At 36.4% G+C, this 16,824-nt stretch overlaps 1 protein-coding gene across 2 annotated transcripts; it reads right to left on the bottom strand.

The window, feature by feature from the left end:
* Nucleotides 1-8,040: 8,040 nt before the first annotated feature.
* On the bottom strand, nucleotides 8,041-10,997 carry LOC104094864 (ribulose bisphosphate carboxylase/oxygenase activase 1, chloroplastic). 2 transcript variants are annotated; one of them, XM_009600882.4, is made up of 7 exons: nucleotides 10,802-10,997; nucleotides 9,853-10,181; nucleotides 9,597-9,702; nucleotides 9,416-9,501; nucleotides 8,826-9,298; nucleotides 8,406-8,727; nucleotides 8,041-8,322 (listed from the first exon to the last, which is right to left on the bottom strand). In XM_009600882.4, exons 1-6 carry the CDS (start codon nucleotides 10,844-10,846, stop codon nucleotides 8,438-8,440), a joined length of 1,329 nt encoding a protein of 442 aa, XP_009599177.1. In that variant the 5' UTR covers nucleotides 10,847-10,997; the 3' UTR covers nucleotides 8,041-8,322; nucleotides 8,406-8,437. The 2 variants fall into 2 exon arrangements, with proteins under 2 accessions (XP_009599177.1, XP_070037932.1); XM_070181831.1 differs by having other exon boundaries at nucleotides 8,075-8,316; nucleotides 8,443-8,727.
* Between the last annotated feature and the right edge of the window lie 5,827 nt (nucleotides 10,998-16,824).

The raw sequence follows: 16,824 nt of genomic DNA, 5'->3' as shown, positions 1-16,824 counted from the left end.
GTTAACTTTGAAAGTGGCTAAAGAACTTCTCAATGTTCCGAATACCTAGCTTCAGACCTCTTTAATGATTCTATTAGCACTATTCTGACTGTTATGCTAATATGCTTCGAATGTTACTTTGTAGTTCACTTAATGGTCCATATTTAAACAAAGTATGAATCATTTGAATGAGAACCAATTTGCTACCTTAGTTTAGCAATACCAGATCATGACCTTTGAACCTGTTCTTATTTCCTTAATATGCCTCTATGATCTTGTTAATCACTTTATTAAACTCACAACTATTTATGTAGACCTGACCTAAGCTAGTTGGATCTTTGTATCACTTTTGTGTATGTTCTGAGATTACCTTATACTTAGTTTAAGCCATAAAGTAAGGATGAAATATGTTGACACATTTATTTAGCTAAAGTGTTGTTACTAAGTTCCAGTATACCTGAGATCCTATCCCAAATATGCTTAACATGTTTTCCCAATATAATTATATCTTTATCCCTTTCTTGGAGCTCATCTGATGATACTGTTAGTAATACTTGCATAATATGACCTCTGCTAAGTGTCCTTTGTGTATACTCTGGTAATCCTGCACTTATTTTGTTCTTCAGTACCTCTGTTTGTCCTTCATGATCACATACATGCCTGCATATGTTTTTGAACCTCTGTTAATACTCTTTGAATGTTCTAATTGAAGTCATCAGCCCGTGCCACTTAATTAAGTTTATTGAATTGTATCTCTATTTAATTTTACTGACCTGTATCTATATTGGCACTCTTTAGAGAGTGTCAGCTATAGTGATTAACCTATAGTGCTATTAACAATCTTCAAGAGTCTTAGTTGTAATTGTTAATATGCCTTCTCCTAATCCCCCTTAGAAGTTAATCGAAGTTGTTGGTCTATATCTTTGTGAATACTTTTTTAAGAGATTCAGTTGGGGCTGTTAACCTATGTGTGAGCAAGACCTAAGTTAAAACCAATCTTTGATTGGTCTAATTAAATGTTGTTAGAGCATATATGTTTGTGTTCATAATTGTTGCAGACTGGGGATATATGCTTTCCTATTCTTAAGATATATGATCTCATATATTTTAATTCTTTACTATCAATATGATAATATTCCTGCCTCTATGCGTGTTTGGAGCTGATTTCTTTGTACCTACTTAGCATGTTACTCATAGTGAATCATCCATTTAGCTTTGAAATATGGTTATAACAATATGAATAGGCTGTCTTGTGGTATTCCGTATATGTGCTTCTGTGTCATGGTATCACTGTGGTGTTGGGATTCATATTGAAAGTGCCTCATCGGCACTTAAACCCGTGGGGAAGAATGAGTGTGAGTGGTTAGAGGTATTTGGGAGTAGAGTTTAGCTCTTAGTTGGGCTACTCTCCCTGGCACAAGCAATGCCCTGGGCCTTGAGACCATTGGGAACTTTGAAGTGTCGGAGATCCAAAGAGAGCCTTGGCCTTGAACGGAACTCTACCCTTAGCCTCTAATCTATTGACATTCATTACTCCTTTTAGGTTTAGTGTTTAATTACAATGAAAGATCTTCAAAGTGACTCACTTCGCCATAGGTGACGCCACATTAGTATGTTGTTTAAGTCATTTACCTATATATTTCATGTATGATTGTATGTATAGAGTATTATATCTAATGACTTTCTCTCTTTCTTTTTGAACATGTATAACTATTTGGGCTTGCTGAGTTCTCAAAAGAACTCAAGCCCAAATCTGTACCTGCACACTTGGGAGTCTGGAGCCTACTGTTGTCTGTTCCTGCTGTTTGCTTGGCCTACCTTTTTTAGTCCTAAACTAGAGTCCTTCCTTACTCCTCGCTGCTTTATTATGTTCTGTTATTCATATTTCCTTATATGTATATGACACTACACTCATCATATCTGATAAAAATATTTTACTTCACCCTTTGAATCATGTAAGTAACTTAGGTAAGCCCTAAAGAACGTAGGACTAAAAGCAACAGTAGGCTTAATAGTAATTATTTTTATTTATTTGTTAACCTATACTGCTCGTGTCATTAATCTCTTATACCTTACTAACAATTCGTGAAAGTTTTGAGCCAGAAATATCTTATCAAAGGATAACAATATCCCTTTTCAAAACAAAAAATGGAATCCGAAACTGGTCTTCTAAAAGCAAATCAAACCTTTCAAAACAAAGTGTTGCCGCTTAGCGAAAGATTTATTTTCCAGTGCAAAATAGGGTGCAACACATGCGAGTCGAGAAGACACAGATCTATTGTTCATCAAATATTCCACAAATTTATAAAGTAAGAGAGTCAGTCAATATTTTATTCTAGCCTCAATCCTAGTCATAAATTAAGGGAATCAAATATACAAGATAGATACAAATAGCACACTTTAGGCATGATGAGAATCGAAGTCTACCAGGACACAACATGAATATAGCTACGTACGGACTCTCGTCACCTCGTGCATATGTACAAGCTAATCAATATATATATATATATATATATATATATATATATATATATTCACACACACTCAAGAACTCATAATTTAACTATTAAAGTGATTTCTCAACCAAATTTGGAAAGTCCCTAAAAGTCCAGGCCCACGTGCCCGGATTTCAAAAACTTTTTGAAGATAAATATTACGCATGTCATTACGAACTCAAATATATAATTTATTCCTAATTCCATAATTAATTTCGTGGTCAAGTCCCATTTTTACCAAACCCTAGGTTTCCAACAGCAAATCCCACAATTTTCACAATTTCTATGTTAAAATCTACCCATAGTCTATGTATTAAACTCACATTATGTAGAAATTACTTACCTTGAGATGCTATGTAAAAATACCTCTCCAAGGAGTTCTAAAATTGGCCAAGATATGTGAGAAATGAAGAAAATGAGCCTAAGTCCTCTGTTTTAATATATTTCTGCCTACTGGTCCTTCTTCGCGATCACGAAGGCAAAATCTGCCAAGGCCCAGAAAAGCCTCTTCGTGAACGTGACCAAGTCCTCGCGATCACGAAGGCTAGACTATCCAAAGCATCGCAAACGCAGCCTGCCCTTTGTGAACGCGAAGGGACATGACCTGTTGACCCTCCAGACCCAGTCCCTTCTACGCAAACGGGGGACTCTCATCGCGAACACGAATGGCTCAAGTCCTAAGCCTTCGCGAATGCGACCTTAAGATCGCGAACGTGAAGAAAAGAATCACCTCTGACCCAAATCCTTTATCGCAAACGCGCGACACCCTATGCGTTTGCGAAGAAGGAAACCGGTACCAACAATTTCTACAGTTTTGGAGTTAACTTCGGGTGGTTTGAAACACAACCGAGCCACACAGGACCCCGTCCAAATGGATCAACAAGTTCATAAACATAATATGGACCTACTCAAAGTTTCGGAACATATAAAATAACATCGAAACCAAGAATCGCACCCCTAAACCAAATTAATTAACTTATAAACTTCAAACTTCTTCAACTAGCTCTCAACGCGACAAATCATACTTAGGCAACTCAGAATGACGCCAAGTTTTACGCACAAGCCAAAAATTGTGATACGAACATATTCTCAGTCTTGAAATCCCAAACAGACATCGATAACACCGAAGTCTACTTCAAACCAAATTTAAGAAACTCTAAAACCTTCAAGGCACCAACTTTCAACAATAAGCACCAAAACGCTTTCGGTTTACCCGAAACTCTATCCGAACACATGCCCAAGTTCCAAATCCTCATACGAATCTATTCGAACCATCAAATCTAGGTTTCGAAGTCGTTTACTCAAAATGTTGACTCAAGTCATTCTTGGCCACCTTAGGCCACTATTATGGAACTAAGTGTTCCGAATATAATCCGAACCCTTCCAAAACTAAACCAACCATCCCCGCAAGTTATAAAATAGTTAAAGTACATACAAGAAATTTTAAATAGGAGAACGGGGATCTAGAAAGTAAAACGATCGTTCGGGTCGTTACAGTGGATGATGAGGAGCATGTGAAGGAAATGACTCCCCTCGTTAGGAAAAATTTCAAAGAAAACCATTGCTACCAAATGGAAGAAGTGAGTGTATGAGAAAGAACTTTTGAGTGATGAGGATGATGAAGTAGAGATGGAAGAAGATGTGGAGAAAGAGAAAAAGGAGAAGAAGAAGCCTCTGAGGAAGAGGAAGAGTACTAGCGAGGAACCTGTTTCCTTGAAAAGGACAAGGGTGGAGTTATTTGAGTTTTAAAGAATGGCCAATCTCCAGAAACAAAAAAGTATGTGGGGTCGATTCTTTGACACTGAAATCATTGAACATGCAGGAATGAGACAGCTTGTGAAAATTGTCGAATTTCAAAAGTGGACCCATCTTTTTGAAATCCAAAGTCCAAGGTGTATTAATATGAAGTGCAAAGTTTCTATGCTGGACTGTTTGTGGTGGATGGGGACACACTTTGTCTGAAACTTAATGGAAAAGACTTTTTCCTGAATGAGGAAAAACTTGGAGAGATTCTTGATATGCCTATAGATGGGCTGAAAATAGTGGAGGGAACTGGTTCCCCTGATTTTAAGAAGTTGATTATGAAGAAGCTATTCGTTCTGTCTGGGGAAAAGGTGTGTAAGAAAACTCTTCAACCGGAATATCAGTTGTTGTTTGGGGAAAGGGTGTACAAGAAATCTCTTCAGCCAGAATATTAGTTGTTGTTTGAGCTAGAGAACAAGGTGCTACTGCCTAGGGTTGAGAGAAGATCTATCAGCTCCATTGTGGACTTGGTTCTCCTAGATGCACTGCATCCTTCACCTCTACTAGCCTCCCTGGCATCATGATTGTACGCATGCTGAAAGTCGCAGACATTAAGGATGGCAAATATGGTCTCCCTTATGGATTCCTCCTTACCAAAGTCTTGGAGTATTTCGAGGTTCCATTGGAAAAAGCTTCTGTGAGGACTAGAAAGCAGATATTTACCATGAGTACCCCGGAAGAATGTGAGTGTGTGGTGAAGAAGGGAGGTGTGGGGAGCAGCTCAACTATTTCACAACTGATTGATGCTCAGGAGTCAACCAATGCAGAGATCAAGCGACTTCAAGCTCAAAATACTATTCTGCAGTCCAAGCTTACTCAGGCCAGCAAGGAACCTGGTTCCAGTAGCTACCAGGGGGAAGAGATTTCCAGGTTGAAGGCTGAGAATGCCGAGTTGAGGAAACAGATTGAGATCCTGAAGGAGTAGTTGATCACTGATCAAAGAGTTGCAAATGAAAGAGTGGGTCGTCTCCTTAAGGCTTTTGCTCCATAATCCTTCCCATCTCATATCCAGTGTCCCCTGTTTTTGAGCCCATTTCCAGTCCTATCCTAATCATGTCATTCTTTTCTTGTTGTTGATGAATGACCGTGGCACTCTAGTTGTTAAATTTGTAATATTTGTGTGATTGGTACTGCTGTTACTTTTTTCTGTTGTTATTTAATGAGCAATCACTATCTATTTTGTGCAATATTACTCTCGTGTATTCTATTTTTAGCCACGTTGTGTGCACACAAGTGATATGAGTTAATGTTACTGGACTTCTTTTTGCATGTGCTTATTATATCTTAATTTCAATGATGCCAAAAGGGGAAAGATTATTGAGGGGGGTAACAAGGGGTAACATGAATCTGGTTCTCAGGGGGAAGGCATCTGATTCATAAGGGGGAATATGCTGGGAATATGGTTCTCAGGGGAAAGGCGTCTGATTCGCAGAAGAGACATGCATGCTGGGAATCTGGTTCTCGAAGGTAATATTAATTCTGAGTTTGTCATCATCAAAAAGGGGGAAAATGATAAGTTATGCGATTATGATTTTGATGATTTGTCAAACTTCATGGAGGAACCTGATACTATCAGTTCCTTTGTGCCTATTATGGCATGCTCAGTTGTCTGGTCTAACTCTCAAGGAAACAAGTTAAGGGAACTGCAACGTGAACATATATCATCAGTTCCTCAAGTTCGTACATATTAACCTCTAGTAGCAGTACAACAGCATAGTTGCAGCTTGCTAGAGACCGGAAATACCATTGTATTCTCTCATGCTCTCACATATATAAACAACATGATACAAGATTTTGACCTAACACTTGCAAACTTAAATATATATTCTCTCAAGTGTGCCAGCGGTCACTGTTTCCTCCAGGAGCATTCAAGAATAAAGCTACTACAAACCAAGGACCAAATCCCAACACTGAAGATGTCTTGAGTCTTTAAGTTTGTTGTGTCTTTGTCTTTTGTTCTTTACTTATATTCCTACACGGCATTTTAGAAGTCTTACATCATTTAACCATTATGTTTTTGGTTGTTTGACTAGAGTTAGTCAAGCCAAGTGTTGCTTTGTAATAGAGTTATTGGAAAGGGCTTACAATAGAGTTATTGTAAGGGGCGAGGGATTAAGAGTTTAATTCCTAGATTGCAATATGTTGTAATCTAAAGTTTGCTCAGTTTAGTGAAGTTATAATCCTATTGGGGTAGGTCGTAATTTTTAATCCCGTGAGCAAGGAGTTTTCCGCATAAATATCGCGTGTTCTTTACTTTCTGCTTATTTACTTTGGAACTGATAGAGAATCTGGTTCTCTATACTGTTTGGAGAACCCTTGTTTGAGAATAGTAACATTGTCCCCAATTTTTTTATTCATTTTTCATATGATAGCAACCGAGTTTTACCTTCTTATTTTTTTTTTGTTTCCCATCCGTTGTCCAGAACCCACATTGGGGCCCGACTAAATCCGGACTCGAACCCGAGACCTCTGGTTAAGGATGAATGAGTTCTTACCACTCCACCACAATCCTTGTGGGTAGTTTTATCTTCTTATTATTTTCAAGTGAAATCAGACAACAATTAAATAATTCGTATGTAGATTTGAGAGTCGGTGTTTAAAGTTTAAACCTCAAAGACAAATAGCTTTGTATCTAGAGAAATATTGAAGAAATTGTAAACTACTATAGTCTATTATAATTTTAAATCTCTTATTTTAAAAAAAGTGAAAAAGGAAATTCGTATCTCTCACTAAGTTTTATACCTTCTCATATTTTGGTGAGAGGTCCAAGAGTGTTTTAGAATTTAGATTTTCTATTTCTATATTTTTTTTCACGGCCACTTATAGAGCCCGTTTGGACATAAGAAAATTTTCATCTTTTTTTTTGAAATTTTTTTATTTTTTTTTCGAAATCAGTGTTTGGCCATAAGTTTTTAAATTTTCACTTGAAGATAGATTTTGGAATTTTTTGAAAATTTGAAAAACTCCAAAAAATTATTTTTCAAAATTTTCACTCATATCACTCACAAAACTTCAAAAACAACTCAAAATTATATTCATGTCCAAATACAACTCTAGTTTTCAAATACCTTTTTCACTTTTTTCCAAAATTTTACAATTCTTATGTCCAAACGCCCACATAGTATTTTGAAATCCATCTACGTACTCCTTTTTGTTTGGCGGAGTTATAAACATTTATAGAAGCAATTATTACGTCTTCTTACTTCTCAGCCTTTTTTCTACTTTGCCTAACTTTCCCTTAAGCAGTGGAGCAATCGCAGCATACAAGATAGCTATTGGGCCATCTATAACGTTTTATTTGTGAACCTTTTTTGGGCAAAATAAAAGGTTAGTCGGAATGAAACTAATTGCATTCGCAAGCCGAAAAGTGTATAATATATATATATATATATATAATATATAAAAAAAAATTATCGATTATTTTTTATAGCGGCTACGAATATACATTTCTCAACTTTCTTTTTAGCTGGGCTTGGCCTCTTAGATATTGTTATTTTTGGTTGTTTGGGGAAAGGGGCAACAGTTAAAGATGGCAGGCAGGGTAGGCGGGTCAAGTCTTAATCCGCAAAAATCTAAACCCGCCCGCCCCGCCCTGGGTAGTAAGTAGTACTTTTTTTTTTATTTTCAACTCGCCCCTCAAATACATGTGCATGCGCCTATGCCTCCTCAAATAGATATGGTACTCAATCTTGTTTCTTTTGGTGTTTATTCTTTATTTTTTTCCAGTTATTGATGTTACCTTGCGGAGTTCAAACACTGAGGGTTCCATATTTAATACCAAACCTTGAGATTCAAAATCAAGAAATTGCTTACATAGCATTACAAAACTGATACAAAAGCTCAACCAAATCTTGTATTAACAAAACAGAAGTGACTTCATAAATACACAATTCTGGTCATATCAAATAGCTACTCCCACAAAAGTGCCGTTAAAATTTGAAAAGATAACTTCCATCTTCAGCCATAGAAGTTGAATCAAGTTTTGTTGCAATTGAATCAGTAGAGCCTTCACCAACAGGAACATCAACAGGTTGTGCTTCTTTTCCTGCAGAATAGATAAGTTTATGAAACTCTTCTCAAAATTTTCGGTCTTTTTGTTAAAGCATTTATAAACAACATTAATCAAACCTCTTGTTTTAGGCTTCAAGTCGACAAAGATACTAACTAGCAAAGAAGGATCCATTGTTAATGGCATCAGCATTGGCATCACCAAGTGCAGCCTCTTTGAGGTACTTGTCAGCCAACTGAACTCTCTTAACATTCTCTTGCTCTTGTACAAGCATGTTACCGTACTCGAGGAGCTTCTCAATGGTCATCTTTGGTTGCTCAAAAGTTGGTGGTCCGTCAAAAGAGTTCAAAAGTTTGTCTCCAATCTTTTCAATTCCAGCGCCTGAAATCCACTTCCTCACTTCATCATCATATACTCTCGCCCTCAGTGCACCGAAAAAGTCTGTTTTTCGGAACAAAGGAATCCATCAGATATCATCATTGACTTTCTTATTCATCTTAAGAAGAGTTAGAACTTTGTTTAATTTTTAGTGTCCTTACCGATAGATTGTCCAGGGAAGTTATCGACAATCTTGACAACGTCCTCAGCAGGAACATTGTCAGTCCTGAAAATACCTGTGCAAACACCAATTCTATCCTCCCTAGTTGGTGCCCAGTAGAACTTCTCCATACGACCATCACGGATAAGTGGAGCATACAATGTGGAGAAATCGTTACCAGTGACGATAATAGGGACCCTGGCATTCTCTTGCTTGTTGTACATACCGGGGAGCTGAACATTTGTCGGGTTGTCAGCAATGTTCATGAGAGTGGCATTCACCATTTGGTTGTTGACAGTGTATTGAGTAGTTCCACCCATTCTACCAGCTCCTGCATCGAGATCGTTGATGAAGAGGCAACACATGTTACCCTTTCTGATGATTTCTGCTGCCTCTCTGTACCTTTGCCTAATCAATTTGGCTGGCTCTCCTGCATTTCCACTTTCCAATTCTCCAGCACTCATCATAATGGGGCTGCAATTTTTATAGACTGACTATAGTAAGTAACTTTAATCCATTTCCCTCGACAAATCCTGAGTTAAGAATTTCCCATATCTCTGAAGATAGTATGTTTCTTAAGGCAAAACTTACTTGATTCCCATCTTTCTGAAGACAAGTTCACACTGGAATGATTTACCTTGACCTTTGCCTCCCCAGATACCCAAGATAAGTGGAACCTGTAAGAAACATAAACAAAGTTCAATCTTCTTTTTACATCAAAAGAAAGACTGCTAAAGCCAGAATTTTATAACAAAACATTTCCTTAACATACCTTGATGTTGGGCAATTTCAAGAAGTTCTTGGTGATGTGAACAACAAGCTTGTCCATGAAAGCAGGAGCGATGTAGAATCCATCCAACTTGTTGTCCAAGTTGTACCTAGATAAGCAAAGTGAAAATACATTTAGAACCAAAACTTCATTATAAAAACAATTTCCTCCCTTAACGGAGTGTCAAAGGTATAATTAAGTAAAACAGAACTGTAGTGTCTCAGCAGTTTAAGTTTTGAGATGAGATTGTCACACTTACTGACGAAGACCTTGGCTGACGTATTCGTAGGATTGCAACACAGCGTGGTGAGTACCAGTACCGGTTGGAGCCTGGAAAAGACTGTCAACCATACCCTTACCCCGCGTGATGTCCTGTTGATCGTCCGAAAAGTCAGCAACAAGACCCTTCCATCTGTCACTGTCGGTCTGTTTCTTGGGATCTGCATCTTTTTCTTCAGCTACAATCCTCAAGCTCTTGTTTGTAACTTTGGGGTTTGAAACACCTTTTCCATACACTTTCTTCAAAGTTTTGCCAAAGAAGGCTGTGCTTGGAACTGAAGTTCCAGCAACTGAGTTGTTCAAACTCAACTGCAACAATGATGTTTTCTTAGTAACAGCCACTGAATCTTGGTAAAATCTTGAATAAACCACACAATCCATAGTATTTTTTCTACTAAATTCTGGTTTAAATGTCAAACCTATATCATCCTATTATCAATCTTAAACACAAACATTCCTAAATTATCCAGTTAAGTTTCTTGCTATTCTTATACAAAATTCAAAGGATCCCATCCAAAAAATTTACCGAAAGAACTTCAATTTCAAGTAGGGCAGCCCGATGCACTAAGCTCCCGCTATGCGTGGGGTCAACGGAAGTGTCGGACTACAAGAGTCTATTGTACGTAACCTTACTTGTATTTCTGCAAGAGATTGTTTCCACGGCTCGAACCCTTTACCATCTATGCCAAGGTTCTCTTTCAAAGAACTTCAATTTCAAGTCATTACAACAAAAACAATTACGTCTCAATCCAAGCAAATTGGAGTCGGCTATATGAATTTTCACTGAACATGTCACTCTATTTAAGCTCATCTCAGTCCAATATTTATACAATGGTTTATGACTAAGTTAAAGACAGTTAGAAAGCAGTATCATATATAATAAAAATAATTGACATTTGCTTAAAGAGTGACGAGAAAAGACATAGTACCGGTGCTTTGTTGACAGCTCCAATGGTTGAGACAGAGGTAGCCATGGTCTTTTGAGACTTAGACTAACTCCGAACACAACAGAAAACTGATTTAGAAACTCTTTTATAATTTGCTGAGAAAATAATTTCAACAGTTAGTTGGTGAAGAAAGTATGGGAAGTGAGAGACTTTATAGCACAAGTTGTTACTTCTTTGAAGTGTATGGCTAAAGTGAGAGTAAGAAATTTATGTGGATTTGGCTAACGAATTCCTAACGGCCACACAATTGAAGATTGGCTATATTAGGTGGACATTTCAAGGGGACTTTCGTTTTTTGACATGGCCTCTGTTTTTTTTATTTGGTTGGATGAATAGATTGAGTAACAATAAAAATTGAGATTTCTTGGAACTACTTGGCTTTGAGGTTATGATTTAAGCTGTTTTCTCCTCCAGAAATATTCTCTTATCTTTTTGATTTTTTTTTTCGTTTTTATTTAAAGAGTTGATGCAGTTATTGTTACAACTATTTGAATTCTACCACAAATTTGAAAATTTGGGGCTTCTGGTTACCACGCTTGCATAAAAAAGAACAAAAGTTGCACCTAAGGATAGTGACGTACTGATCAATGAAATTAGTGAAAATTACAGAACTAAATTCATGTTACACAACTGTTGATTATAAGAATATTTTTTACGCACCCAAATCTTTCAAAAATGTATATTTTGCCTATCCTTTTAGAAACAATATTTACTCCTTGTATATCCTACATAGGCATTCCAAAAGTCTAAAACTTGGCCTCTCCACTCCAATCCCCATCCCCATGTAAATGCTCGGAGCTAGGTGACCATCCCTACTACTTATACTAAAGACATAATGCTAGCCATTAATTAAAAGCATTCCAAGAACCTGTTAACATATAGCAAAATATATCTTTTTTCATTTCACTTTAATTGATTTTTTTTGTTATTTTCACATATATTAAATAATTTATTTTTTTACATTAATTAATAAAAAAATTAATCATATTAACCTTATTTTTTTTATTGAAAATATAATAGATACATTTATTTCAAGGGCAATTTAGGGAGAATAAGTTAATTCTTTCTTGATATCAAATTAAATATTATGGATCACAAAAAAAATTAAAAAAATCAATTAAATTGGACGGGAGGGAGGAGTAACTTATTCCATCTTCGAGAAGCTTCTATCGAGATAAAATGAATGTCAATTCAAATCTCTTGCTACCACAAGATAAAATTATGCACTTGGATGTTCTCTAACCAATGATTTGTCCACGTGGCGCCTTTATGTATTACTGGCCTCTCGTTTCACTTTTTTTTTTTTTTCTTTTTTCTCGTTTCACTTGAAGTGAGCATGAGACACGTTTTGTTTCACAAATTATTGGAACTCGTTATCATCGCCATCTTTTGTCTCGATTTTATTTTAAGAATCATAGAATTTGTAGGTGTATGTTATCTAAATTTCGACTTATAGCAAGAAAGCTTAGACGAACTTTTATGTTGGATTAACATTAAAGCACCAAAATTTATAATACGATATGTCAATAGGAACATAGTCACACTATTTCAATTTTAAAAAAACAAAAAAAAATAATAGTGAAAGTCAAATACTCTTCTGGATTATTTATCTTCCTAGTCTTCGACACAAGAAAGGGATATAAAAAAATTCCCTTGATGTATCAACTAATAAGAAAGATATTAGACAACCCCTTTTGTCCTTTTCACAAATAGGAAGTTTCGAATCCAATTTGGATGTCTTTATTTTTTTGCCACAAACATGAGATACTTGGTAATTACAAAATAACAACTAGTCTTATAGCTAGTTTGGCCAAGCTTTAAAAATAATATTATTTCGAAAAATATTTTTTTTTTCCTCAAAAGTGTTTTTGGTGAGAAGTAGTTTGTGTTTGACTAATTAATTTGAAAAGCACTTCTGAGCAACAATTAGTGTTTGACCAAACTTTTAAAAAGTATTTCTAAGTATATTTTTTCTCAAAAGTGCTTTTAAAAAAAACACTTTGGGGAGAAACTATTTTTTTCTACTTCTCCAATACTGTGTTTCTGCTTCTACTCAAAAGCACTTTTTCTTTCTTTAAAAGCTTGGTCAAACACTTCAACTTTGAAAAAAAAAAAATTAAAAAGCTTTTGGCTTTGGAGAAGTTTGGTCAAACAGGCTATTAGTTGACACCCTCTAGCACAAATTTGTCACGAGAATATACTTATAAAAGCTGATATAAATCTACATTAATTCTATAAATCGATTATGAGACCTCATGGTCTTAGCTAAACCTGTTAAATGGGCCGAGACGACCCGTTAACGACCCGGTCCGACCTGGTATAATCCGTCTGGTAAGAGGTATGATGGGTTGGCTTAGGAATTTGTTACTAGACTATAAGAGATAAGAATTATGTAAGATGTAATATTTGTCATGAAATTTATAAACATGAAACTAGGGTAATCAAGGGGGAACGGATCAACTTCATAGGCATATGGTAGATAACTACCCTATTGTATGGGGTCTTGATGAACAATCTAGCCAACAAAAACTTAACACAAGTACTGGCAGTTTATTTGGTATATAAGATATATTGAAAGATCGAGAAGAATTAGCTAAAATGATTGTTTTAGGTTGTTTATCTTTTAGCTTTGCTTCTTCACTAACTTGTCACGACCCGAAATTCTCACCGTCGGGATCGTGATGGCGCCTAATATTTTACTTGCTAGACAAGCCAACATTAGAGAACCGTTAAGTCAATTATTATTCAATTCAATAGATACAGTTAATTAAACCAAAATAAAATAAAACCAAGTGCGGAATAACATAAAGCCCATAATATATGATACAATTCCGATCTAGAATCACCATTCACGAGCTTCTAAGATTTTTTACAGGCAGAGTCTGAACGAAATATAATTGTTCTGAATGAAAAGAATTAGTAAAATAAGGAAACTAGAAAAGGACTCCAAGGTCTGCAGACGCCAGCAGATCTACCTCGAGTCTCCGATAAGCAAGTCCAGACTGCCGAGTCTCGCGATCAACTAGGGCCGGTACCAAAATCTGCACAAGAAGTGCAGAGTTTAGTATGAGTACAACCGACCCCATGTACTCGTAAGTGTCAAGTCTAACCTCGATGAAGTAGTGACGAAACTATGACAAGACACTCACATAATAAACATGTGCAGATAACAATATATGTACAAGAAAACAATAATAACAGCTAAACATGTACTATTGGGAGGGGAACATGCTAAAAGGCCCCAAGATATAAGAGATACATCGGTAATGATAACCAAAACAGTCAACATGCTTTTAACCAGTGGAAACAACTAAACACAATGAAGAAACATTGCACGGCATCACCCTTCGTTCTTTTACTCTCAACCTCATAACATAAATCAATAGATACGGCACGGATATCACCCTTCGTGCATTAACTCTCATAATATGCCACGACATCACCCTTCATACATTAACAATCACAATGTGGCATGGCATCACCCTTCGTGCATTAACAATCACAATATGGCATGGCCTCACCCTTCATGCTTTAATACTCACAATATAGCACATCATCACCCTTCATACATTAACACTCACGTACAACAAGACATCACCTTTCGTGCATTAACACTCTCCCTTACATATAACAATGAACAAATAATAACAGGAAGATAGGATCAACAAGAACAAGCCTGACTTCAACAATAGTTCCACAATACCAACCTTAACATTGGAATCAATACTCAATTATCACAAAGCCCATAAACACGGGAAGAACGATCAATATAATGAATAACTAGTCTAAGCATGGATAACATGATCAAAGTAAGCAATAATTGCAAGGAACAAGACCCACCCGCATGCTTTAACCCGACAACAATGCATAAGTACTCATCACCTCATATATACGTTGTTCCCAACATCTAAACATGTAGCATATAGACAAACAAGTCATAATCTCTCAAGTCAAGGTTAACCACGATACTTACCTAGTTCCAAAGGTCCACTCAAAGCTCAATCACAACTTTGCCTTTCAGACAAACCTCCGAACCAATATAATCTAGCAAATTACCAACCAAACAATTCAAATTAAGTCTTAGGAATTACCCACGATTGCAAAGGATTCAATTTAGATAATTATTGAAAATTCAACAAAAGTTAACTCCCGGGCTCGCTTGGTCCAAACCAAAAATTCGGACCAAACCCCGATTACACATTCACCCCCGAGCCCAGTTATGTAATTTATTTTGGAATCCGACCTCAATTTGAGGTCTAATTCCTAATTTTATAAAAATACCTAATTCTACCCAAACCCCCAATTTTCACCATGAAAACACTAGATTTTAGGTTGAAAGCTTAGGAAATGTAATGAAAGATTGAAAAAATATAGGTTAGAATCTCTTGCTAATGATTTGGGGAAGATTTAGCTCAGTTTTACATACCAGTGCACTTCAAATGTATTGACGTCCCTTTTGCCCGAGGCCTGTGTCTCACGATGCAGGCTATGATTTATTGACAATTCAGAGCGCTAGGATTCACGTACCAGCTATTTGGTGAGCCCAGTTCTTTCGGGGCATTATCATTACTTTAGAGTCCTTTAGTATTTTCAGACAGTCAGTGTTTTCAGTACTTCATTAGAGGCTTCATAGACTAGAGTAACAGTTAGACAGAGTCGCGGGCTTTTTATATTTAGCTATGTTGGCTACAAATATGTTTCAGAATTGTATTAGTATTTCCGCACTTTGATTTATATCATTTAGACTTTCAGTATATCAACATGTGTAAGTTTATCTTCCACATTCAGTATGTTATGATATCACATGTTGATTCATCCAGCCAGTTGGTTCGTTCGGTCACATGTAGTCAGGTACTAGGTACCGTGTTACGTCCAGGCCCAGGTTCGAGGCGTGACAAAGCTTGGTATCATAGCACTAGGTTCAAGTGTCCTAGAGAGTTTATAAAGTTGTGTCTAATGAAGTTTCATTTATATGTGTGAGCTCGCCACTCATATAAACAGTTAACTTCCAAGACATCCAGGATTGTCTCATTTCTTTCTACTCTAGATCGTGCCATGAAGCTTAGAGCACTAGTTAACCTTATCTTCCTATCGAATTCCATACGTATTGAATGCCCAAGCGATAGGCAGGAAAAATCCAAGGTCCTAGAGAGGATGATTGCCCATTAGGGTATATTTATGAAGTACATGATGGTAACAAATGAGACTTGAGAGGATGTTGAGAGTGGGATGCAATGGATAGTAGTACATATTAGAGTATAACCTTATTAGAAAGTACAAAAGCAGTCATAATGTTTTATGGTTATCAGTTTATCTCAGTTACTAGTTATACGGTCTTTCAGCTAGCAAGTTTATGGTTATTCAGTACGCCAGTATTCGGTTATATGTTTACTAGGTATCCAATTTTCAGTGTATAAAAATTTATAATGACTCCTGAGTATACAATGATGCATATGGGTGCTCAAAGAAAATGAAAGTAACAATGATTATAGCGAAATCTTCGCATGTTTTAGGTCCGGATTAAGACCCAAGACTCGTCGGATGGTGCAGGAAGTGATTTATCAGATGATGATATAATCTGAAGGACAAGTTTGTGCATGGTAGTATATCTGTATGTGTTTTACCTCACAGAATAATTTTATTTTTAATTCTTGAAAATAGAGCCACAGGTTGGATGATGATAGTTCAGATGCCAGACCTTTCAATGTAATAGGTTAAGAATTTAATCGTTGCGAGCATAGAATTGATCACTATAGTTTTGGATGAAAAAATGCCTAAATGCAAAATACCTAGGATTCATAAACATTTAATATTACCAAAGATGTATTTTTCGTACGACTCATGCATATGACTAAGAAGATATGATGTACGAAATGAGAACCAACAGCAGCCGATATTGAATTTAGGGAAATAATTTTATGTTGTTCACATTTACTCAAATGAGAAGTAGAAAGTACCAAGTTAGTAAGTTATTATAAGAAGCAACTATTATTGTGAGATAAAAG

This window comes from Nicotiana tomentosiformis, chromosome 7, assembly GCF_000390325.3.
Source record: "Nicotiana tomentosiformis chromosome 7, ASM39032v3, whole genome shotgun sequence".
Lineage (NCBI taxonomy): Eukaryota > Viridiplantae > Streptophyta > Magnoliopsida > Solanales > Solanaceae > Nicotiana > Nicotiana tomentosiformis.
This window is presented reverse-complemented; position numbering and strand designations above follow the sequence as displayed.